Source organism: Bacillus rossius, chromosome 8 (genome assembly GCF_032445375.1).
Source record: "Bacillus rossius redtenbacheri isolate Brsri chromosome 8, Brsri_v3, whole genome shotgun sequence".
Taxonomy (NCBI): Eukaryota; Metazoa; Arthropoda; class Insecta; order Phasmatodea; family Bacillidae; genus Bacillus; species Bacillus rossius.
Window position 1 is genome coordinate 64,963,680 of NC_086336.1, and position 24,809 is coordinate 64,988,488.

At 40.1% G+C, this 24,809-nt stretch overlaps 1 protein-coding gene across 1 annotated transcript in view; it reads left to right on the plus strand.

Moving 5' to 3' along the window:
* The window catches only part of LOC134535098 (glycogen debranching enzyme), a 50,701-nt gene that overhangs the window by 4,632 nt on the left and 21,260 nt on the right, over window positions 1-24,809 (plus strand). Inside the window, exons 3-16 of the mRNA XM_063373974.1 lie at window positions 9,298-9,397; window positions 10,743-10,962; window positions 12,380-12,584; window positions 13,038-13,172; window positions 13,934-14,152; window positions 15,245-15,495; window positions 17,130-17,342; window positions 17,807-18,001; window positions 18,988-19,117; window positions 19,850-19,973; window positions 20,424-20,689; window positions 22,485-22,634; window positions 23,254-23,447; window positions 23,992-24,192. Of these exons, the coding sequence (XP_063230044.1) occupies window positions 9,298-9,397; window positions 10,743-10,962; window positions 12,380-12,584; window positions 13,038-13,172; window positions 13,934-14,152; window positions 15,245-15,495; window positions 17,130-17,342; window positions 17,807-18,001; window positions 18,988-19,117; window positions 19,850-19,973; window positions 20,424-20,689; window positions 22,485-22,634; window positions 23,254-23,447; window positions 23,992-24,192 (2,603 nt within the window). The remainder of the gene's footprint in view (window positions 1-9,297; window positions 9,398-10,742; window positions 10,963-12,379; window positions 12,585-13,037; window positions 13,173-13,933; window positions 14,153-15,244; window positions 15,496-17,129; window positions 17,343-17,806; window positions 18,002-18,987; window positions 19,118-19,849; window positions 19,974-20,423; window positions 20,690-22,484; window positions 22,635-23,253; window positions 23,448-23,991; window positions 24,193-24,809) is intronic.

Consider the following 24,809-nt stretch of genomic DNA (forward strand, 5'->3'; position numbering starts at 1 on the left):
AAACACACATAATATGTACGTATAAAGCATTATACATGCTACAACAATATTCATGATGGTGATGATATCATCTTCATAATCATCTTCATAATCATCATCATCATCTTCATCATCATCATCATCAACTGTTTCCAGCCTGTTTTCCAGCCTGTTTCCAGATCAGCCAAGTAAAATGTCTCCATTTTCCTCTGTCCTTTCACTATTCCTCATTCTTCACTATATTCCAGTCTTCTCCTCTCTCCCACTCCTTTAACTACCTGCTCTTCCCACCTCCTCCTTGGTATTCCTTGGGGTCTTCTTCCTGTGTACTTCAACCCCATCATTTTCCTGGGCAACCTGTCTTTTCCCATTCTCTTGACCTAGACATTGCTATACCATCTCGTTCTTGCTTTTTCCATGATCTCACTCTAGTCCTGTACTCTTGCTCTTGCTTGCAGTATCTCACTCCTGATCCTGTCTCGTCTCGTAACTGACAACATTCTCCTCATAAACTTCATTCCTATTGCTCTGATCTTCCCAGCACCTCTCTTAAATACTGTCCAAGTCTCTGCTCCGTAAGTGGCTATGGGCACAAAGTAGGTATTGTAAAACTCATGTTTGCACATTAATTAATTTATTTATTTATTAATGTTGTAACATGCCCACCAACAGCAGAGGGCTTTAGCGGTGGGCACGACACATATATACAAGGACAACATATAAACAATACAAACAAAATACAAACAAATAAAGTTGGCACATAATATTTTCATCCATCCGGCATCTCACTTAATTTTCTCGAGTAGGTTTCAAAATTTGTTCGCCTGGCTTACTAGGCCTGTCGTGCCCCGCATCTGCCTGGCGGGGGCTGCCACCTGTGGACCGCCAGGTGAGCCTGTGGCCCACGCAGCGTAGCGGCCATTCAGGACGTGAGCCTTGCTGGTGTCATTCAAGCGTCAGTCTCGCACCAGTAGTGGTGGGAGCTGCTATTCCTTCCACCGGGCAGAGTGTCCTCCGCCGGGGCAGGGAGGACTGTGTAGGGAGTCAGGTTATTTACCGTCGCCCAACACTCGGCTCTGAGTCACTGGCTGTACGGTCTACTCCTTCACCGTAGCGGGCAACCCCTGTCAGACATGACATGTTGTGACACTTAAAATGATATTTTGAGTTAAAAGGACCATGTTATTTTAATACATAAATTAATTTTCAGGAAATAATACTATTATTATATCGTACAATATTTTTTGCTAATAATTGCAAAAAATTATAATTATTGCTGGGAAAATTTCTATATACGTATACTATGTACAACGACATACATTATGAATAATAATAAAGATATTTATTCCTTAATTTATAAACCCATTCATTGTGTCTGAAATAAAACTCAGAAGTATTCTGTGAATGCCTATTAAAAAAACAAAATCGGTAGAAGCACAGCAGATTTCAATAATTTTCACAAGTACAGTTTTTATAACTGATTTGCAAAGATAATATCACCCTTAGGTATTCCTTAAGGAATAACCACCTAGAATATTTTGGATGGGTTGCTAAGGACCTGTATATTCTGTATGCCACGTTGGTGATCTAGTTTTTTTTCTTGGTTACAGTTTCCACAGATACTGCAACGAAAACATTTAATTGGTTTTCTGTTATGTTCTTTAGTTACTGATAAAGTTATAAATGTGAAAATAAAAACTACAATTTTTTTTTTTTTTAATGGAGTGTCTAAAGCCAAAAATTTATGGTTTTATATTTTGACAAGTTTCATTGGTTTTTTTTAAAGTGTCATTCATTGATGTATAAAATTACTCAGGAATCAAAACAAGAAATGGTGTTATTGGATCCACTAAACCTACATTTCTATTTAAGAGGTGGAAAATAAAATTTGATTAATTGAGTGGTTTTAGTTTATTTCTGGTGCCAACATATTTTCAAAATAAATTTTACTTTCTGTCTCTGCCTTATTATTTCAATATCATTAATATATGTAAAAAAAAAAAAAAATCAATATGCAATATTAAAAGCCCAAAATCATTATATATATATACTTATACATTACCTTGTAATGTTTCCTTGTAGGCTCTTACCCATGAAGACATGGTATCATATGGACTGTTTTTGTTTATTTTACTTTGAACAATTCATACACATCAATTTTTATATTTAGTACATAATATGTTAGGGTTTTAAACAAAAGGCTAAACTTAAAATTTATGAAATTCTATATTTTAATAGACAAAATCAAGTAATTTTGGTGAATTTCGCTATATTTTGTGTTTATCCTTGCATTTCGGTGTTATGAGGAGCATTGACATCCATTTCAGTGTTGGGCAGGTTATTTACTTCAATTTCCCTATTATTTTGGTTTTATTATTATTCACCGTATAATCTTGCATTTATTAATTGAGTATAACTGGAAAAGAATAAATTACACCATTAAATTAATTTTAAAATTGACCAAGTTGATTAGATTATGTAATTAATTTAAATATAACATCAATATTTCTGTTCAATGTACATAACGTTGATGTTAATTGACAATAAAATTGAGGAACTCTTAATCTGGTATTATCAAGCGAATATTTACAATTTATTTTGGAACTATAACAGTTTTGGACAAATAATGAGTAAATATGGTTTCTAGTCTGAGAGAGAAGCTGAGTTGTGTTGATGAAATCGTTTTTGAATGATAAGCTACATAATATAAGCTATATAATCTTCAGTATAAGAATAATAATGTATTCCAGGTAAATTTAAGGACCTAGCGGCACCATGCACGTAGAATTCTGAAAACGGCCCGCTCGAGCGTGTAATTTTTTTTAACTTTAAATTATAATGTTTCGGCCATGGCACAGATTCGAGTTCAACGCAGGGGTCATCCAGAGGGCTAGAAACCGCCTTCCCTCCACCAGGACACACACAGTTTCCCCCAGTCTTGTTAGATCGTCACCTGGAGTAGGAAGAAACCATCATCGCACCTCCTCGAGGATTTCAACTGTTCCACAACTGATCAAGCAATATCAGCCTAATTGTTTCTCAACATTTTCTTCCCCAGGCTCACTCTGAGTGGTAGGTTGTCTTGCCTAAATATTTTAATTTTGTTTACGAATGTTTCACAAACTATCATCGAATGTGCTCTTCGTAAGCCAGGTCACATGGCACCCAAGATCGCAATATTAAGTGATTGTGCGGCATTGAATTTTTTCTCCGTAGTAATAGTATGGTGTAAGTTTTAATATATCTGTATATTATTGGGAAAAAAAAAATCCAATCGTACCAGAATACCTTCCATCTACTTTCGAGCGACCATGTGTATCACTGACAGACTAAAGCAGCCTTAAGAGCTGACGTAATTACCATGCACAATTTATGTAAGAAGTGTACCCGACGCTGAGAGCAAGGGAGTTTTCGTGGTCGGATGTACTGGGAAGAATCGAGCGTAGCATCCACATGAGTGTCGTCACGACCCCATGGTGGAGTCTCAGCTGGGTCCATATGTGGCGCCCAGTGTTTTAATCAATAACTTCCAGAACCGTTAAGTACGAACATTCCCCTAGACATCACATAAATAAGTGATGGAATACAGTAATTATTAATATGTATAATTGTGTAAAACAGAAAAGTAGCGGATTTCAATGCTCACCAATCCAATTATTACACATTTATTTAGCCATTTTATCATGGTCCTGTTTGTATTATCACATTGTCACCTTAACTATATTCATACCAGGCAATGTTTACTTAAATTTATTCTTAGTAAAGTGTAGTGATTTTTTTTTACAGTATTGATGTTAATAGTGTTAAGATTAGTACAAGGAGACTGTTGCATGTCACTAACATGTCTATAATAAAATAGTAGGTGGTTCCGGTTGTGTTGGACTGTCCCAGAGGCCTTGTTAACCTCCACACAGATTCTGTGGGAGCAATATACTGTTGTCATCCATAAAACGACTGCCTTTTTGAGGTTTATCACATCCCGACATCTTAGATGTTAAAGTAGTGGCTGCACCTTGCTTTAAAGATTTATTATTTAATTCTTTGGCTTGGCAAACGACAGTATCTGGCTTTGGGATCTTGTTGACATCAAGACTAGGGGCCTTTTTAACCATTCTGTCATCTGCAGTTGCTGTCCGTGTGAAGTTATCATTTATTCTCTGCTGCAGCTTGTTCACTAACACCAGACGATAACATCAATAACATGACGTGTATGTTATTATGCTTTGTAATGCCAGTAATTTGGATCAATAGTTAAATATAGAAGTATATTAAACAAATCCTAAAGGGGAGGATTTTTTAATACTGAATTGTGTTCTTTTTAATATTGGGAATTAAAAATTATTTGGTGTACACTTTTGCAAAAATATTTATTTACTTCGGTTCCTTTAATTTCTTCTCTGCAGAGCTTTGAACCGTTGTCAAATAAACATAAAATAATTGGTTATGTCTGACAGTTCATGGATATCTGTTGAACAAATACAAACCTGTTTCAGCTCAACCTTTTAACGACCTTAATAAATGTGACGGTAATTTTGGATGAATTATGTCATGTTGTCGGTTTTTGTTGTGATGCTGGTTTATAAATATAGTTTGACCCACGGGTTATCTGCTGGTTCGAAAAACAGACCGCGCGCCATTCTCGAGTGTCGTGCCGTGGCGTCGGTGACTCGTTCGTGCTTCGCGCGGGGCGACGGACCTCCGCCGCGGAAGTTGTTTCCGATGGGGCAGCTCAGGGACATGGTTCTCGTCGGCGTCTTCAAGGTGCTGGCGTTTGTGGGGAGTTTCGCGAAGCACGCGGAGGCCGGCCTGCGCGGTGTCGTGTTGCGTCTGCTGTGTGTCGGGTTACCCAGGCGAGGCCCGCACGTGAGTGAACCCGACACCGTTGTTTCCGTGTCAGGGCACGGTGTTGCCTTCCTCCGCGAGACTTGCAGGTGGTGGGGGGAGTTGAACACCCTCGGGCCCCCTGGGCCTGGCTCTGAACAGGGGACAGTTCGTGAAAAATACCTTTCACGTGAATTAACCTTGCCCATAAATATCATCTCCCCGCCCAGGCACAGGTTTCATTCAGTCACGGGCGTGGGAACTACTGGCTGAACATGTTTCAAATAATTGATAGGAAATTACAAACTTTAATTGCTTAAAATTGCCCTGTTGACTAGGAGTTCTCGGTTGTCGTGATTAAAAAATTTTGAGTTGCAGGTTTGATTCCAACCCGTAGCATTGCTCAGATTTAGAAGCACCCAGATATTGCCAAAAGTTTTTTCAAGCCAGTCTTAATCTTTGAGATTTACGATCACATCATCTTAAAGCGTAGTCTCAAGTGCAGTGTTGGCTAGTTCATCTCATTTTCTTAATTATTATTCAAGTACTTTTCCTGTTAATGACCACAATAGTTGTTTATGCATTTGTTATTTGGTCATAAAATATGCCACAAGGTATTTTAAAAATAGTATTTGTGAGCTGTAAAATGTTATACTAAGCGTAACTTTTTACTATTGTCAGTCAATGCTTTATTAATGTTTGGTGATAAAATTTGTGACAAATAAACAAACTGCAAGAGAGCTCTCATGATAAATATACAGAAATAGCACTTAAGTAAAAGTAATGACAGGAAAATGAAGTAACCACCGTGAAGTGAGAGAGCCTCTTTGCACAACCATGCAGTTGGTAAACCCTACTGTTCTTCATTAGGTGGGCTCATGCTATTTTAGTTTTAAAAATTTGATAGTTTTTTTTTCTTAAACAAAATACAATAGATTGTTTGAAATTTAGCTTTTAACTTGGTTAATCCATAAACACTCTTGGTCTTAAATGAGGGAATTACTGAAATAAGAATGATCTATCATAATTTTTAAGGGAAATTTTACCTATATATTGCATAAGTTTGTGTGGATGAAACAAAACGATGTAACATCTTATGACTTGTGATAAATCATTAGCTATTTATCTATCAAATGGCATAATAATGGGTATATGTATCTGTAACACAGTTCGTACATCTCCTAAATATCTTAAAAAAAAAAAAACTTAATTTAAATAAGGGCCCTTAAAAGTCCTTAAATTTCACTAAGAATCCTTAAAAACTCCTTACCAAAGATTGTTAATGTGCAAGAAATGGATAAATGCGGTATTTAAATTTTTTTGTTTTTGACTTTGCAGCAAATAATGCTTTGAGCATGTTCAATACAATAGGCAAATATTTTAGGCCAAGGAATTAAAAATTTATACATAAAAAATATACATAAAACATTTTGTTTGGTTTTTTGTATTTTATAGCTCATCTTGAAACAAAAATGGTGAGTTTTACTATCTTAATTTGAACTTGTCAGTAAATATAATTAGTGATAAAATTAAATATTATGGCCATAAATTTCAGACAGACACTATGCTGAGGTTATAGGGATAGTTATAGACAATAAGGGCTTATCTGTAAGAATTTAACTAACTCACACAAATGTTTTTTGTTTATTAACTATTAAACATGGCTATTTTCTTGAGGTATTTTGTGATATTACAGATATTTTCTACCTCTTGATAGTGTTGAGGATGATGAAGTAAAGGTTTCCTTAAAGACTTCCTAATTTTTGATTGCACAAGAGGGTTTGGACCCTGTGCAAGCTTGAACTATGCTTTTAAACATTTAATATCCATGTACAGTTGGTGCTGTTTGTATGGCATTCTTCAGTTCCGTACGTCGAGCCAAAGCTATGACTCCGCAGAACTCGTAAATGTATTACAGTTGGTATTGAATACTTACTTTGTGCCCATAGTCAATGGAGCAGAGACTTGGACTGTAGATAAAAGAGATGCTGGAAAGATCAGAGCAATAGGAATAAAGTTATGAGGAGTATGTTGTCAGTTACGAGGTGAGACAGGATTGATTATTTTTTTGAATTGTTGATACACTTGCGACTGGGCTTCCACCCGGTGGCAAGGAGTCGCCCCCCCCCCCCCTTCCCCCACGTCCTTTCCTCTTCTCACATCCAGTATCTTTCCCTCAATCCCATTCCACTCCCGCCCCGTCCACACCAGGAATACTTGCCTTCCTCTTTCCGTTCTTCTCCACTCTCTCTAAATCTTCCACCCATGATCCCTCCTCCCTATCTACACCCCTTTGTTCAACCAGTCTCCCAGCATCCCCCAGCCCCCCTCGCCCCTTGTCGACCTGAAAAACTTCACCAATCTCTCTACTTCCCTCATTCTGTGTAGTGTGGCCCACCTCAGCTCATTCATCTCCACCGATGGCCTATGCGTCTCACCCTTCGCCCCTTCCCTCCTCCTCCACATACCTATGAGATACTGCAAGCAAGAGCAGGAGTATAGGACTAGAATGAGATCACGGGAAAAGCAAGAATGAGATGGTATGGCCATGTGCAAAGAATGGGAGAAGACAGGCTGCCCAGGAAGATGATGGAGTTGAAGTACAGAGTGAGAAAACCCTAAGGAAGACTGAGGAGGAGGTGGGAAGAGTAGATAGTTAAAGGAGTGGGAGAGAGGAGAAGAATGAAACAGAGTGAAGGAGGAGGAATGGTGGAGAGACAGAGGAAGATGGAGACATTTTGCTTTGCTGACCCGGCCACAGACTGGAAGCAGCTGAGAATGATGATGATGATATTGATAATTTAAAGAGATCTGAACCATGGACGTAATATTTTACCTGAGAGTGGTTATTACAACGTGTTTCAATTCCATTGCCGTGTATTTATGTAAATATTTTTTTCAAGTTATTCCCATTATAACTTTATTGATGTCCAATAATCCAGCAAATTCACTGCACAAAAGAGTGCATAAATAATTACATGTAATGCTAGTTAATATTTATACCCGTATTCTTTGACAGTTTGTTGCAATGGGTGTTGGTAACTCTGTATGTTGACATTTGTACAGATTGTACAATTGTGTATTTCCAAAATTAAAAAAAAAAAAAAAAAAAAAAAAAGGTTGTGGTTGCCATATTTTAAAAAAAATGATTAGAAGCTTTACGTTCATCGTGTAAGGTTTTCATTCGTCATTTTTTTTAAGTAATCATATGGCTCTTAAGAAGTCCCTCCCTCGGGGTTGAAGCGGGCTCACCTAGCACCTTTGCGCGACAGCCGGGCTGGGGAGGTTCCGCTAGTTTCACGTGCACAGTGCAGTGCTGCCGGCGGGCCGTGACGGTAACCCGACCCCTGCACGCCGGGCTGGAAAGGTCTGGGCAGCCGAGCACGGCTGTGCCGCGCTCGTGCCGTGGTCCGCCACTTGGGTACCCGCGCAGGCGCCAGGAGGTCGGTTGCTCTCTGCCACGGTCGGGTATGTCTCGGTGGAGCTCTATGTCTCACGCAGTGCGGTCACTCTGCTTGTTTATCCTTTCCATCGGAGGAAAACAGGAAATAAATACTTATTCTTTGTAAAGTTTTCCATGCGTTCGTGAGTCTGGCATACAACAAGATATAGCTTAGACATGAAACACAGGCTGCTGTTTAAATTTAAAGCTCTTCACTGTTGAAAAAATTTGTGTAGATTTGGTTCTTACAATATGCACGCAACCATTTTCTGCAATATCATTAGTTTACAAAGTAAAAACAGGTATTTTTTACAAATAATAAATTAATTTCAAAGTTACATATTTTTAATATGTTTTTAATATATGCAGGTAGTAATATAATGGATAATAATTTTAGTTGAGAGAATTTTTTTCTGAAGTTTCACAGTTTAAAGTTACTGCTGAATTTTAAATGTTGTACACAACTTACAATTTATTTATTTTAATTTTCTAGCAGTTTAATTTAATGCATGGGAAACTTTACGAAGGTAGAAGTGGATTGTCAAGTTTTCTAGGCTTACTCACATTTTCGCAAACCAGGCGTTCGGTCAATGCTCAATTCTTTTTTCCCCATCTCTCCACTGTCTTTAATGACATATGTTGACGAGACATTGATCCTTGTTTAGTTTGTTCATTCATCCATCAATCTATCCATTGATTTCAAGAACAACCATAAAATGTTAGACTTAATTAATTTTTTTATTTTTTTCAATTTTTGTGTGGTATAAAAGCTCATAAACGAAGGGTTAAACTGTTTGATAAGCACATTTAGTGAATACAAGATGTTAGGTCATGTGCCGGCACGGACAACTCGCATTCGGTGGTAGGTCGTGGGTCCTAATATATCGGCCGGCGAAAGGAAAGGAAGGGAAGAGGCAGTTGTTTTCCTTTGCCAATTGATTTTCCATTGAAACCTCGGGACTGCAGAGCGCGTAGGTAGCAGTTTTCAAGTTACAAAATGTTTTGTTTCTGGACGGATGTTTGCTGACGGACGCGGGGTCTTGGCGTGGGGGCAGGTTTCTGACGACATGGACTGCAAGGCCAGCCAGCAGGTGCGAGTGCTGACCCTCAGCGACCAGGAGCAGTGCGACGGCACCTTGCACCGCCTGCAGAAGGGTGAGTGTCCTGGGACACCTTCGAGGGCATGCCTCATCGGTGTTGTCCTTGTGTTCCAACTGCGATTCAACTTGATTTGTTTGTTTACTATCCGTTGTATCCTTTATTAACAGGTTGGATTGTGCAATATGTTTCGGTATTTACGTATTTAATTCCAGTTTTTTTTTGTATTTTATTTATCACATTCTGCATCCATTTTTTTTTTCTCACCAAAATGTACATTGAATGCAAAATGAAATAAGTTACCTTTGAATTATAGCCCTGCAGAGTTTGCTTTAAGATAAAAGTAGCATATAGTACTAAGACGTTACTAAATCAGAGTGCAATCACCGTAAAAATTTTTGACAGCTCTAAAAAAAAAATCTGTAACTGATATTTAGGCATCATTAGTTAATGTCTGTTTTCTTTGTTGCTAGTTTCTTTATCTAATAAATTTCACTTCCATTGTTTGATCCAAATTGTTTTAATGTTGCACCAAAGTTTTTAACTGTTTGCAGAAATTAACCACCAATTTTTTTCTTTTCAACTCAGTTGGAATATTAAGATCTCGTTGTTTGAAATAAAACAGTTTGTGATTTAGAATTTTGCCACTTATTTTTAAATTTAACTTGAGTTTAAATGACGCTTCTTATGACAAAATACCTTTGGCATAGATTTAAGGAATTTTAATATAGTTGGTTGATCACAATGCTAGACTTGAATGTAAAGTGATATTGTTCTGGATGACTTCAAGGAGATTTATTTACTATCAAATATTCATTTTTTTTCTCTTAAACATGATTTTTCCTGAGTGTCTCAATTAATAGAGCTTCAATTAAATGAGTTTCCGTATCATTTGAGCTGACCCATACATAGCATCACGGGCAAAGATTGTTGAATTATTTACTTGAATACCTAGAAAATGATCTAACTGTTGTCGAAAGGCTAAAAAAAAAAATTAACCTCACAAATGACATTTACTCGTTGGGCGAATCATGGAGCGACCTGAAAGAATATACTACGAAGAAAAGCTGGGGGGGAAAAAAACGCTCCAAAAAAACTATACCACCCAGCTTCCTAAAACAAACAGATATTTTTTTGATTAAATCAGTGGTATCCAAGATTTTTGCTTACTCAAGATTGACGCGGTTCACTTTAACTCAATTAAGCGAGACTCTAATCTAGTTAATGTGTGATGTTAAGAAATAATGTTCGCAGGCTTTCACGACCATTGTCAGAAGTAGCTTGCTTGGCTTCTGGGTTGTAGCCGTGACCTAGGCCAAGCTACGCTTGATGTTAAGAAAGTTATGAAAGTTCGTCTCCGACTGGAACTAACGCCGGGGAGGTTTCGGCCTCCGGTCCGCAGGCTGGCTGCTGCAGTTCCGGCTGGGCCCGTCCCTGTTCGGCCGCAGAGTGACCCTGCTCTGCAACTACCCGGGGGATGGCGACGGCTTCGAGAGGACCAAGTACCGCCCCCTCGAGTGGAGGTTCGCCTCCGAGGCGTCCACGGACATGACGGCGGCGTTCGCCGAGCTGTCCCTCCGCCGGCCGGGCTCCTTCCACTACTACCTGGTCTGCGACGACAGGTGAAGGCTGCAGTGCTCTTGTCCGCATTCCCGCACGCTCACGTCAGGAAGTGCTTCACCGAAAACTCTACAGCTTAATTAAACGGAGTAATACTTACTTTGCCTCAACACACAGCATTTATCCACTTTTATTGTTTTAATCAAAGCAATGATTAGAAAAATAAAATTTTTTAGGATAACTGTAATTAATGTTAACATACAAATAATCTTATAATGTAGAGATCGTAGTAAATATTGAAAACTCAATAAACATAGTTGTACTGATGGTGATAAGGAGATGTGGTGCAAAGAAACAGGACAGATGGCAAAATAGGTATGCGAAAGCATGGGGCATTTAGCTCAGTTTATCCATGGCGCTTACAGTGGCGTCGTCGCTTACATACCCATGGGTAGGGACCGGAAAAATTCGCGGATTCAATGACCTCTAGGATAGCCTCCATTATCCTCTGCATTTCTCAAGTAAACACACGTGTTCATTGGGTACTAAATTGTGAGGCGTCTCCACTGGGTAGCTTGTGATTCAACGCTTCTTTGGTCGATAGTCTCCAATTGGCCCAGATAGCTCCAGTTAAACTGCGAGCCAATAGCAGAACCAGCAGAATTGTACACATGTTTGAATTTCAGCCTATCACTAAATGAATCCGCAAATTTTTCCGGTCTCTACCCATGGGTCCTTCTCGAAGGGACAAGATCAGCTGTGATGCGTAGTGTCGTTCTGGGCCGACCCAGCGCCCGCTTATTCACGCCATTCCTCGCAACGGCCTCTGTAATCCTGGAATTCCCAGGCTGCTAAAGGTGACAATAGTCGGAGGCAGGACGATGCGCGGGGAGCGGAGGGGGGAGGGTGTAGCGAGGACCCTTGTGATACGGCCAGGCGCTTGTGGCTTGCCTTACGTCAGTGGCAGTGAGTGGCCGCCAGTCTGCTCCGAACCTGTCGCGCATCACGGTCTTGTCTCTCGCGTTCGTAACAATTAACAAGCTGGTGGCATCATTGTGGTAATAGAGTTCGCCATTTACTCTGTACTGTACTCCAAGCATGAGACAGACTGCAGCATGGTTAACAGAAGATTTTAGGCATTGTTTTATTAATTTTGTTCTGATTCCAACATGAAGAAATATAAAATGGTGTTTATTTCCTTGCTACATAAAGTTAAAAAAAAAATTATTTCTAGAGTTGGACTGCAACACAGTTTGTGTTGGATAAAATATGATGATGATGGGGTTATCGGCGTGGAGGCCGAATTGGACCACCATAATGGGAGATGACCATGGCCTGACTGGGGAAAACTAGGCGAGGTGACCCAGGGAGGAAATAATCCTCGAGGGAGCCCTGGCCACTGAGCTGTCAGTCGGCTCCCCGTGTGGGAGCTGGAGTCGAGCCTTGATGAGGTTGTGACGGCTTGTCTCGGGCTCGCAGTGAGTCCGCGGACCCGCGGGCCTCCGGCTTCTTCACGGTGGACCCGGAGCTGCGATTCGGGGACGGGGGGCCCGTCCTCCCGCTGGACTGCGTCCAGTGCCAGACGGTGCTGGCCAAGAGCCTGGGGCCCTTCCCCTCGTGGGAGCGCAAGCTGCGGGTCACCAAGGAGTCCGGCTACAACATGGTCCACTTCACGCCCATTCAGGTGCGGCTCCAACGTCATTGATACTTACGTTGCCACTTTTTAACAAACTTAGTATCAACCATGCGGTTGAACAAATTATTTTGATCAATAATTTTATAAAATTTCTATAAATATAGATAAACATGTAACTATTTTTCTCATTTTCTACTTGCATGACACTTTAAAGTATTGGATGCTGCAAGACAACTTGCTCATAATTTTATCATTTTGTAAGGTTAGTAAAGTAAGATTTTAGCTTAAGTACACCATTAGTTCGAAAAAAATGTTATTGTACTTACTGTACTGTACAGAATAAACTATTTCAAACCAAGAATTAATTCAATTTAAATGACAAGTTACTAAGGCTTACGCCAGCGTGAAAATAACTAGGTGAAACAAAATAAGTAAGAACCAATACAAGCGTAGAGGCGTGCGCAGCGCCCGAAGTTGAAAGTGGCGTGTGTGTTGTCGCAGGAGCTGGGAGGCTCGAACTCCTCGTACAGTCTGAGCGACCAGCTGAAGCTCAATCCCATCTTCAGCGAGGAGGGGCGGCAGGTGAACATCGAGGACGTGGCCAACTTGACGGCCAAGATGCGCTGCGAGTGGAAGGTGTGTTGTCGACCGCAGTCCAAACGTGTTCAGCCCGTAGCGAGTGCAAGCGGGGTCTGCGCTCATTTCAGATTAACTTTGGAAACATTAAAATCAATTGCACGTTACTGTATTCGAGTCAAGTCAATAATACATTGCAGTAGTTTACACTTGGATAAATTTGTTAAATAAACTTTCGGAGCGTCTGAAAGGGTGGCTATTCCTTAGTTTCATTTGCAGAATTTATTTATTTATTTATTTATTTATAGATTGTGACATGCACACCAACACTCTGATAAGAGATTATAGGGGTGTGCTTGGTACAAAAAACAAGAGACACAACAGACTAAGGATACAATCCAAAAAAAAAATTAATAAACAAAAAAAAATTAATAATTTCAAAAATACAGAAACTTATTGAATTTAGAATACTCAGTTATTGACTGCAAGTGCTACTAAAATAATTTGCTAATTGGTTAAGCTTGTTACTGTTGGGTCTAATCTATTATAATTGCTTATTAATCTAAAAATAATATCATTTTTTCTTTTAATTGTACAGAACGTAGATGTAAGTCTTGTATAATTTTGAAAACAGCCAAACTACAGGCAATTAGAAATTGTCACCGCTGTGTGGTGCATGATTATAATTGCCTGTTGGAATGAAATAGAAACACGGCAAGAATTCAGAAGTGTCAAGATGAGACGGAAGGCACTGTAGTCTGCGCCAGAAGTGCGTAAGCAGCACGCGAGCAGAGAGTCCTGCCCGTGGGGGGGTGTCGCAGGTCCTGAGCATCTGCGACATCGTGCTGAACCACACGGCCAACGAGTCGGGCTGGCTGCGGGAGCACCCCGAGGGCGCCTACAACCTGGAGGCGTGCCCCTACCTGCGGCCCGCCTACCTGCTGGACGCAGCGCTGCACCAGCTCACGGTGGAGGTGGGCGACGGCAAGTGGGAGTTCTCCGGCATCCCCAGGGAGGTCGACTCCGAGGAGCACTTGTCGGTGAGTTCGCTTCGTCTCCAGCCACGCTGATCGAGCACTGGAACTGTGAGATGTATCCCTGTTTCTTAGCTGTTATTTTAGAAAAAAAATTGGTTGTCCGTAAAGTCGGTTTACAGACGATAGTTTAACGTGACAACGTCATAACTAAACATTGATGAAATTATTGCATACTTTTATGAATAAAATTGAATCATTTTTATTGAATTATCTCTATTTTGTATGGATACAAACAAGGAGTGAAATGAAATCTACAATTTATTTGATAAATTTACTTTTATTTTCACTCATTAATGCAAATATGTTAATTACTTTAACGACGAGATTATTTTAACTATAACTTTTATACATGTTTGCTATTTAACTTCTTCCAATCTGTGTTATTTCTGTTAAGGATAGGACGATGATAGGAAAAGTAGGAAACGAATGGGAGTGTTTCAAGTTTAATGTGCCTCGAAAAAGTCAAATCGATGGTTGTTCCAATTGAGTGGAAGAGAGATAGATGCGGCGCAAGCATACAATGTGCGTTACGGGACACTTTTTCGTGCGTGCAGCCGGTGTTCATTGATTTATTAGACGTCACGTCAAAAAAAATATATTATCTATTTATCTGTTGACACTATGATTTCACCCTCAAAGGAAGTATAATAGTATATTATGGTGTTAAGTGGTTTGATTACTCGTCTGCTACCAAGACCATCCAGGTTCAATTCCTGATCCGGTCAAACTCAGATTGTCACACCTTATGATCTCCAAAGATGACGATGGTGTTGATATTTGAATCCCTGATTCATTCAAGGTTAATGATTAGTCTATTTCGAAACATATCACAGTTTTAGTTATAACAATATATTTGGGACCAAAATTGTTGGAAAGAAACGTTATGACAGGAAAATAAAAATGAATACATAAATACACTGAGAACAAGCTATTATCAGTTTGTACTAGCTTTGTTGTTTAGTCACGAGGTTTTTTCTGTGTTGCAGTGAAGTATGTCCCAGAGATTGTGTTGGATCAGCCTTCTCCACCGCAAGAGTAAGTGAAAATGCGTGGTTGTGGTGTATTCGAGTTGTGCTTTGTTTTTTTTTTCCCCAGGCGATCCGCAGCGCTCTGGTGGGGTCGTTCCTGCCCCAGCTGAAGATACCGGAGCTGTTTGCGCTGGACGAGGGCCGGCTGGTGAGCGAGTTCCACTCGCTGGCACGAAGTCGGCTGCCGCCGGTGGCCGGCCCCGCGGCTGAGGAGGAGGGGGAGGGGGGCGTGCTGGCCATCGTGCCCGACCCGCTCTTCCGCCGCCTCAAGGCCACCGTCGACATGGAGCTGGCCCTGCGCCTCTTCAACACCTACAGGTGCGTCATGGTTGTCGCCGGTCACAGTCTGCCCGGTGCGTCGAAGACGAGTGTTGTACCAACCAAGGGTGCAACAACTAAATTTCCAAAGAGGGGGGGGGGGGGGGGCAATATACCTTTTTATAAAGAATCTTCAATCCCCCCCTATTGAAGCGGGGTCCGGGGATCCCCCCCCGGGATAATTTATATTTCAAGGTGGAAAATGGTGCTATTTAAGGCAGGTTTATTATCTAATAATTGATTACACTGCACTTTCTTTGCCCTACGTTTGCCCCCAAATCAAGGTTTCAGAAGGGGGGGGGGGGGGGGCAAAATACCCTCCCCCCCCCCCTGTTCTTGCACCCCTGGTACCAACACTGCTTTTCTTGAAATGAAATAAAAAGCTGAGATCTTTTTAAAAAAGTAATTAAACCAATATTCTTTGTAAATGTTTTTATAGTATTCTCGAATTATTAAAAAAATACATAGAATTTTTAAATTTTTTGTAATGAAACAAATACTCTTGGGAAATAATTACATATTGTTTTCAGTTAAATACATTATTGTTTATCATGTAACTTTTTTTTTAACGTGAAATATATACTATTTCGTGAGACTTAAATTAAAATTTATCATATGAGAGTTTACCTATGATGACGTTGTGACTAATTTTTACGTCTTTTTCATTTGTATTTATTTGAAAAAAAATTATGTAATCTTAGTCAAAGTCTGCTTATATTTAAGTGTTTACATTTTATTTTGTCTTACAAACAGGGTTGTCTTGTATTCAATTTTTTTTTTCTCTTTTTATTAAAGATGTACATTACATTTGAGGTCGTCCGTTCTACATTCAGAATCACCTTACATTCATAGTCGTCTTACAATCGGGTTTTGTCTTATATTCAAGGAAGTCTTACATTTGGGACCGTCTCGAATTTATAATCACTAAATTCATTAATCGTCTTAAATTCAATACTGTCATGAATTCAAAATCACTTTAAAATCAAAATCACAGTAAACTGCCTTACATTAAAAATCGTTAGTAAGGTAATTTTATATCCGATTCCATCATTTTTAATTTTTTTTTTTAAATTCTAGATCACCCTACATTTAATAGCATCTTATTTTTAGTCATTATAAACTTACAGTTATGTTATACCGGGTCATATTATACAACCAAATTAGATAGATTTATTAACATAAATGAATTCAAATTCTTAGAATATTAGTTTCTTCAATTGAGAAAAATATAAACGATTTTAACCAATACTCTAATTAGCATAAACTAAATAAAGATTAATTTCTTATTCAAGCTTTCATTTCATGTAATAATGTCCATGCTGTTGCTATTATTAAGATGACTTCAGAATGACGCCTAAAATGAATCAAATTATTTGATATTGAATCCACAACCCAACCTTTATACAAAACTATATTAATACCGTATTTTGATTCTTAAGTTCAAAATGATGTGGTTGACTTTAAAGTAGGTTTAATTGTTTTGAAATAAAATGAGCTCTGTGACCATCAGAACCTATTATTATAACTATTAATAAAAATATGACTCTGGCCAAAAATAAACATCAGCTGTTATGTTCATACACATTAAGTACAATAAAGGCGTAACCTTGTTGGTTGGTTGGTGTGTGTTGCAGAAGTGATTGCTTCGATGAAGACACTCGTTTGCGACGATGCTCGGAAGACTTCAAAGCTTGCCTCGAACAGTTGAACAAGGAGAAGCACGACGAAATACAAGGCCACTTGCTCAGTGCCGTCGAGAACACGATCGCTGGCATTCGCTACTTCAGGGTCCAGAGCGACGGTCCACGCATTAAGGAAGTGTCCGTCAAGCATCCTCTGGTGCCCAGGTACGCTCCAGAGATTCTGCATGAAAGATAAAATTTGGTGTCAGTAATTGAAAGCCCTAAATCAAGGGGTCCTGGATTCAGCTAGAGCAAAATTTTATAATTGGATTCTCGGTAACTTGATGTAAGATTTTGGACATACGCCATTGCTAATCACACGTGTGTCTGTAGAAGAAAATCAAAAAAATACCCAGAAATTTCTTCTACAGACATTCATGTGATTAGCAATGGCGTATATCCAAAAGCTTACGTCAAGTCATGCACTCCCATTGCACAAATCTTCCAAAGATAATATGGATTCTCAGTATCCTTCAAAATATCAGAATAGGTTTCAGATAAAAAAAACTAAAAGTAACCATGAAAAATTATTTTTTCTTATCTTCAGTTTCATGTATAGATTTTCAACATGAATTTCACAATAGTTGGTAGCGACTAATGTCGAGTGATGGATGCTGTTGGTGCTTCAGGTACTTTCTGGAGCCGACGTCTGTGTCCTCGCTGGCAGACAGGGAGAAGCTAATGTACACCCCTGATGCCCGCTTCGTGATGGCGCACAACGGCTGGGTGATGGACCACGACCCCCTCAACAACTTCGCGGCGCCTGGCTCCAACGTCTACCTGCGGCGGGAGCTCATCGCTTGGGGGGACAGTGTGAAGCTCAGGTGAGGTTTCCACCTGCGTGTTCGTAAACTACATACTGCGAAAGCTCTTCGCTCTGACGGATTAGTAGAGACCTGTAAAATTCGCGATTTCAAATCCATAAAGGATAGACTCCGTGATCCTCTATGCACTCGTGCAAATTACATCTGCTGATTGGTTACCGACTCGTAACACCTGTTGACTGGAATGATCGTGATTCGCTAATTCTTCTGTTAAAGATTTTTCATTGGCCCAGAGTCCTTCAGATAAACTGTGGCCCAATCAATGAAGCAAAATAATGTCAAAAGTATTTGGACTCTATCCTATCGCGAAATGAATCCGCGAATTTTACAGGTCTCTATCCGTGATTTTGCCGGATTGTTGAATGTCGGTGTAGTTTTGACAGGAATGCCGAATGTGAACGGGTGAACTATAAACCTACTGAAATGAAAACCAACAGTAACGAAAACTCTGACAAACTAAAAATGCTGGCAGTGCGGTAGTTAAACCAGGCTGCCGATATCTGTTGCTGGAATACATCCAAATATATCTAAACACGAGCGGCTCGATTGTAGTCATGTTACAGAATGCCAGATTAAAGACCTTTCCCTTTACTTTCACTGTGCGTGTGTCAGTGGTTGGCATCAAAGTCATTACTAAAACATTGACGACACATTCTATTTTTATGCCTCTTTTTCTAGCGGTTCCTTTAAGTACCTAGTTCATCTTGTTATTCTACACATTTTTATTGTTTTTTCCCCCCTCATTTTTTTCCGTTTTTTTTTTTTTTTACGAATGAGTGATAGTCAAAGATAGCCTCTCTTCTCCTCTGTTACGTAGCATCCTATCAGTGGTATTCTGAATTGCGAGCTGGAAACAAACAGTTGACTGTGTGTATCATGAATTTGGTGGCCTGTAAGGTTTTGTGTTGATGTGTGCTGCAAATATATTTTTTTTTTGTATTTGGAAGACGACTGTGAGGTTGTGTGGATAAACAATCTTCTTGCAGGTACGGGAACAAACCGGAGGATTGCCCCTTCTTGTGGCAGCACATGAAGCAGTACGTCGAGGAGACGGCCCGAGTGTTTGATGGGGTGCGGCTGGATAATTGCCATTCCACGCCTCTTCCTGTGGCGGAGGTAACAGCCGTTACGCTTCTGTCTGCTCCCAAGTCTATTTGCATTTCTTTATGTAGTAAAATAAAATCATTATTTTATCAATTTTACATATGCAATCTCTTTTGTTTTATTTTGATTTAATTTATCTAATTTTTTAAATTTATTTTATCTAACAGATTCCCCACAATATTGCAGGCAAGATGTGATAGCTGCTTTTATATAAAATTATGTGATTGAACATCAATTCCTTTGTAACTTAAGTGTAAAGTAAAAGAAAGAGCCATTTATGACTTAATGAAATTAGTGGAAAGTTGCAATTGAGGTATCGTTTTCAGTGCTAGCACAAAAAATAATAATTTGAAAGTTACTTAAATTATTTGGAATCTTTGTAGTATTGTGATGTGAAACCCACGTTATGATATCCAAGAGTAAATTAAATATTGCCAAGTAGGCACTAGATATCGGAAAATAATGCTTTGGAAACAAATGATCAACTTTTTTTAAAACTGGAATTAAACATTGAAACTTAATTTTTGTTGGAATAATCTTGGTGCAAAATGGAAGTTAATGTAGTAAAAATATACATTGTTAGTTGGTGGGAATCAGTCTTTGAAACTGTTAAATTATTAGTGGTGTTAGTGGAGACATGATTGTTACAGTGGGGAATATAAATCATCAAAGATCTAATTTTGAATTGTGCATGTGGTGTTTGGTGTTTCGAGAACCACAGGAGACTTGTGTTTGTGCGTGCAGTATCTGCTGGATGCAGCCCGGAAGGTGCGGCCCGACTTGTACGTTGTGGCGGAACTGTTCACCAACTCCGACCACAAGGACAACATCTTTGTGAACAGGCTGGGAATCACCTCGCTGATCAGGGGTTAGTTGACGACCGAATGTACATGTTCGTGAGGCTTGAATCGTGCCTTACAATTTTTTTACTGAATTCTGATGTTGCGAAATTTTGGGATAGTGTTTTAATTTTTGGTACGTAAATTTTAATTTAGTATTTGACCGTGAATGAACTGTGTTGAAAATAAAAATGCTGGTAGCAAAAGTGGTGGATCTTTTTAGGGAAAAATATATAAATTTTTTGTGGGTGTATTACATCTTAAAACTGAGAATTTGAATTTCATAGTTGGTGTTCTAAACATTCACAAACATTCACTAGAATACAGTTTAACGTGTGTAATGGGAAGCAATGTGGTTGTGAACTATACTTATGTAGGGGCCGGGAACAATCGGTGTCCTCATTCCGTCAGTTGCCGTAGTCCCTGGGGGGAGTACAGTGTCTGTGGTGGTAGCGAGCGTGTGTGTGCGTTGTCGGCAGAGGCCATGTCGGCGTGGGACAGCCACGAGCAAGGACGCCTGGTGTACCGCTACGGCGGGGAGCCGGTGGGGGCGTTCTTCCAGCCCGCCCTGCGGCCCCTGGTGCCCTCGATAGCCCACGCCCTGTTCCTGGACCTGACCCACGACAACCCCAGCCCCATGGACAAGCGCTCCGTGTTCGACCTGCTGCCCAGCTCCGCCCTCGTCGCAATGGCGTGCTGCGCCTCCGGCAGCAGCCGCGGCTACGATGAGCTGGTGCCGCACCACGTGAGTCCCCGTCGCGTTTCGTGCACCGGCCTTGCTGGTGAACGCTTCGGCCACGAAGTCCCGAGTGCTGAGGGTAACGCGTTTGATGTCTTTCTGAATAAACAACGACGGTTTCTTGTGCCTGCCTTGTTCTGAATTATCGCCTTTTCTAAATAACCTGCTTTATTTTAAACGTGACGTCTATTAAATCTATGGATGCCGGCTGCACGCACGAAAAAGTTTCCTGTTACGCACATTGTCCCGTTACGCTCATTGTACGCTTGCACCGCATCTATCTCTCTTCCACTCGATTGGAACAACCATCGATTTAACTTTTTCGAGGCACATTAAACTTGAAACACTCCCATTAGTTTCCTACTTTTCCTATCATCATTCTATCCTTAACAGAATAACACAGATTGGAAGAAGTTAAATAGCAAACATGTATAAAAGTTATAGTTAAAATAATCTCTTTGTTACAGTAATAAACATATTTGAATTAATCAGTGCAAATAAAAGTAAATTTATCAATTAAATTGTAGATTTCATTCCACTCCTTCTTTGTATCTATACCAAATAGTGATAATTCAATAAAATGGATTCAATTTTATTCATAAAAGTATGCAATCATTTCATCAATGTTTTGTTATGTCGTTGTCACGTTAAACTATCGTCCGTAAACTGACTTTACAGACAACCAATTTTTTTAATTAATACATTTGTGAGTTTGCCTGAAAGTGTAAGAAGTCATAAATATTGTAAGTGGCAGCCCATTTTCAAATGATGCACTTTTTTTTTTCAGAGCTCATAGTCATGAAAAAAAGTGTGTGTTTTAGAATATACAGTAGAACCCTGTTATAATGTTTTTCAAGAGAGCACAAGAAAAAAACATTATAAGCAGGAAAACGTTATAAGCAGGAAATCTCAATTTAGCACTTAACAATGTTCGAGCTTTGTACCTATGGACTCACCAAGCTATGTAAACAACTTTAATGTTAAAACCAAAGATAGTGTACTTGATACATGAATTTTCTGAAACAAGCCAACAATTTTTCAACTTCGTCTTGTTCCCTGGTTTTATTTTGTTTGTCTTTAAAGATACACTGCCACATTTTTTGTAATATTGTCTCACGATTCATGATGACAACATTAAGAGTGAGAACGTCTACTCCTTCGCCACCTGAAAATGTTTAATTTTGGGATTCCTACGTATGAATGAAAAAAAAATTATTTGTAAGCAATAGAAAACATATTTAGTTATGCCCGCGCTCAATGGTTGGCAACTTAAATATCGTAGGACTATGTGCGTGCATCTGAATACCCACTAGAATGGCAAGGAAGAGAAGAGTTGACTAAGGGTGCCAACTGACACGTAATTATGAACATTGTGTGCCTTCAGTATATTGCATTAAATTGTATTTTAACAAACTTCATGTATTGTATGGCAGTGATTGTAAACATAAACATACATAAAGGAAACTTTTTATCATAAGTGTTGGAATAATTTGGTTTTAAAACATTTTTTCCCCATTTATTGAATGTTAGAAAGCAAACATTATAAGCAGGAAATTACACTATTTATGAACATTATACGCAGGAAATAAATACATTGTCCTTATGGGGGAAATATTGGGACTTTAAAAATATGACATTATAAGCAGGAAAAAATTATATGCAGGAACATTATAACAGGATTCTACTGTAGTAGATTCGGTAGCTACTAATAAAACTAGACTATCAGTAGCTGCTAGGTACAGTTTTAGATACTGTTGCCCTGAAAAAAATCAACTAATTTTTGGTTTGGGCATGCTGACAGATTCACGTGGTGGATGAACTGAGGCAGTACGCAGAGTGGTCTGACGACAACAGTGCTCCCAATACCGTCAGCTACAACACCGGAATCATCAGCGCCAAGAAGGCACTGAACAATCTTCACTACGAACTTGGCGTTTCCGGATTCAGCCAGGTAAGTTGCCCTTGCGCCTATTAATCCCGCTGTATTCAAGCCTTTTTTGTGCGCAGTATAAATCCAATCAAATGTTTATTAAACTGTCCTAACAGTTACTAGATTATTTTTCGCTATTTACTTCAATTATTCTGCTTACTAAACATCAGATTGAGATGTGGATTGCAGCAGGCATCTTCAAGGTTGTGAATAAATCATCACTCAGGACGGTTTTGTAGCGGTCGAGTTTCATTCCACATTAAATCTAGTTGTATGAACTCTGGTCTAGTTGACTAGCTGTATAAAGTCGAGTCACAATTTGTCTTCAAGAATTGCAGGGGAGGGTGTGCTGGTGGTTGATTGGTCAGATCATTCGTCTTCCACCGAGGCGATGTGGGTTCAGTACCCAGTGGAGTCAGCCCCATATTTCCCTCACCCACTCATTCTGTCTGTGCTCCATTCTCGTATCACCCCACATCATCTTTGATCACCGTGATGTCGGTGAGGCGTACCTTAAGCCTTGGTTCTTTGCCCTTCGTAAAGACTGTCGTGGAGATCTGTGGTGTTTGTGAGCGGGTCAGCAGTGCCCGTGCCTCGTCGAGTGGGACGCCGTCGGCAGATCGCCGCCCGCTGTCGGCAGGTGTTCGTGGACCAGATGGACGGCGACGTGGTGGCGGTGACGCGGCACTGCCCGCACTCGCACCAGTCCGTGGTGCTGGTGGCGTACACTGCGTTCTCCCACCCGGACCCCGACTACCGCAGGGACTCGGTGAAGCCCCTGAGGGTCGAGGGGGTCGTGGACGAGGTCATCCTGGAGGCGACGCTGAGGCACAGGTGCGCCAACACGCGATCCTTCGCCTCAGTTTTAGTGATGGTGTTAGTGTTAGTGTTAGTGCTAGTGATTAGGCAAGTGTTTTTTGACTCTCATTTCAACCCACACACTGTCTGATGCCTGGACCACGCAGAAAGGATTTATTGATAGCATTGTCTCTCGATGCATAAATAAGCTTGCTCTTGACTGGTGTGTGTCGATACATGGTGAAAACTGCAAACCATACTTTGGCATTTCTGTGTTGAGAGTTTGCCATTTTGGATCTTAGAAGTCTTGTTTTTATCCAAAAAGTATGATTTGTGCTCATTTCCAACATGTAGCTTTTTCATTGCAGAGTTGAATCCCTCTATTTATTACCATCCTAAAAGGCTGCAATTTTTAAATTTTACTTGGATATCTATGTTCTAGCATTCTGATGCTATTCCGAATTTTTTGTTTGTTTCAAGCCATTTTCTGCTAAACACATAACTTGAAAATTTTTAAGAGGGCAGTAGGAAGGAAGAAGGCCATCAATGAGTCTTGTCTGTTGTGCCACGCCACTTCAAGGTCGGGAGCTCGCTTCGACCGCCCCAAGCAGTTCACGCAGCACGGCGCGGTGATCAACGGCCTGGAGGAGTACGTGGTGTCCGTGCGCGAGCACGTCCCGGTGGCACAGTCCGGCATGGTGCAGATCGGCCAGTCGGGCGACTCGAACGTCACGCAGCTCGACTTCACCGACTTCCAGCCGGGCTCTGTCGTTGCCATACGGTGAGTCGTTGCGAACAGTCCCTGTATTAGGATTATCACTTTTGTAACAACTGCATATTTTTTTTAAATTCTGTTAGTTTTGTCCAAAGGTCTTGAGTTGTGAGTCGGAGGTTTTTTTCGTTTTTTCCTACGAGATTGGGTATATTTCATGTTGAAAAATATCCATCCCGTTGTTCAGGACTGTATGAGTATCATTTGAATAACATTCTCAAGACCAACCTGCCTAGCCTGCCTGGTCATGAAGCCCTGGCCTTTGGCAAGACTTTGACAATGTTCGAAACAAGGAACACATTGCCAGAGATGAAGCAGAATCACGCAGAAGTAAGATGCTGGGCTCGCCTTCCAGAGGATCCAAGTTTCAATCCAAGTCCAGGCTTTCTGATATTGGTTTTCCGTGTTTCACATAACCACTCCAAATAAATGCTGGAAAACCTGTTCCAATATCCCTGGCCTGACTCACCATGTGTAAGGTACCATCTCTGATGATCTTGCTGTAGGCGAGATCTTGAAGCTCAAATAAAAAATAAAACTGTCTTGTATTTATTTGCAAGAACTATTCAGGCTCAAAAAGTTGCCAGGTGAAAAATAGTTTGATTTCATTACACTCAAATTGGGCT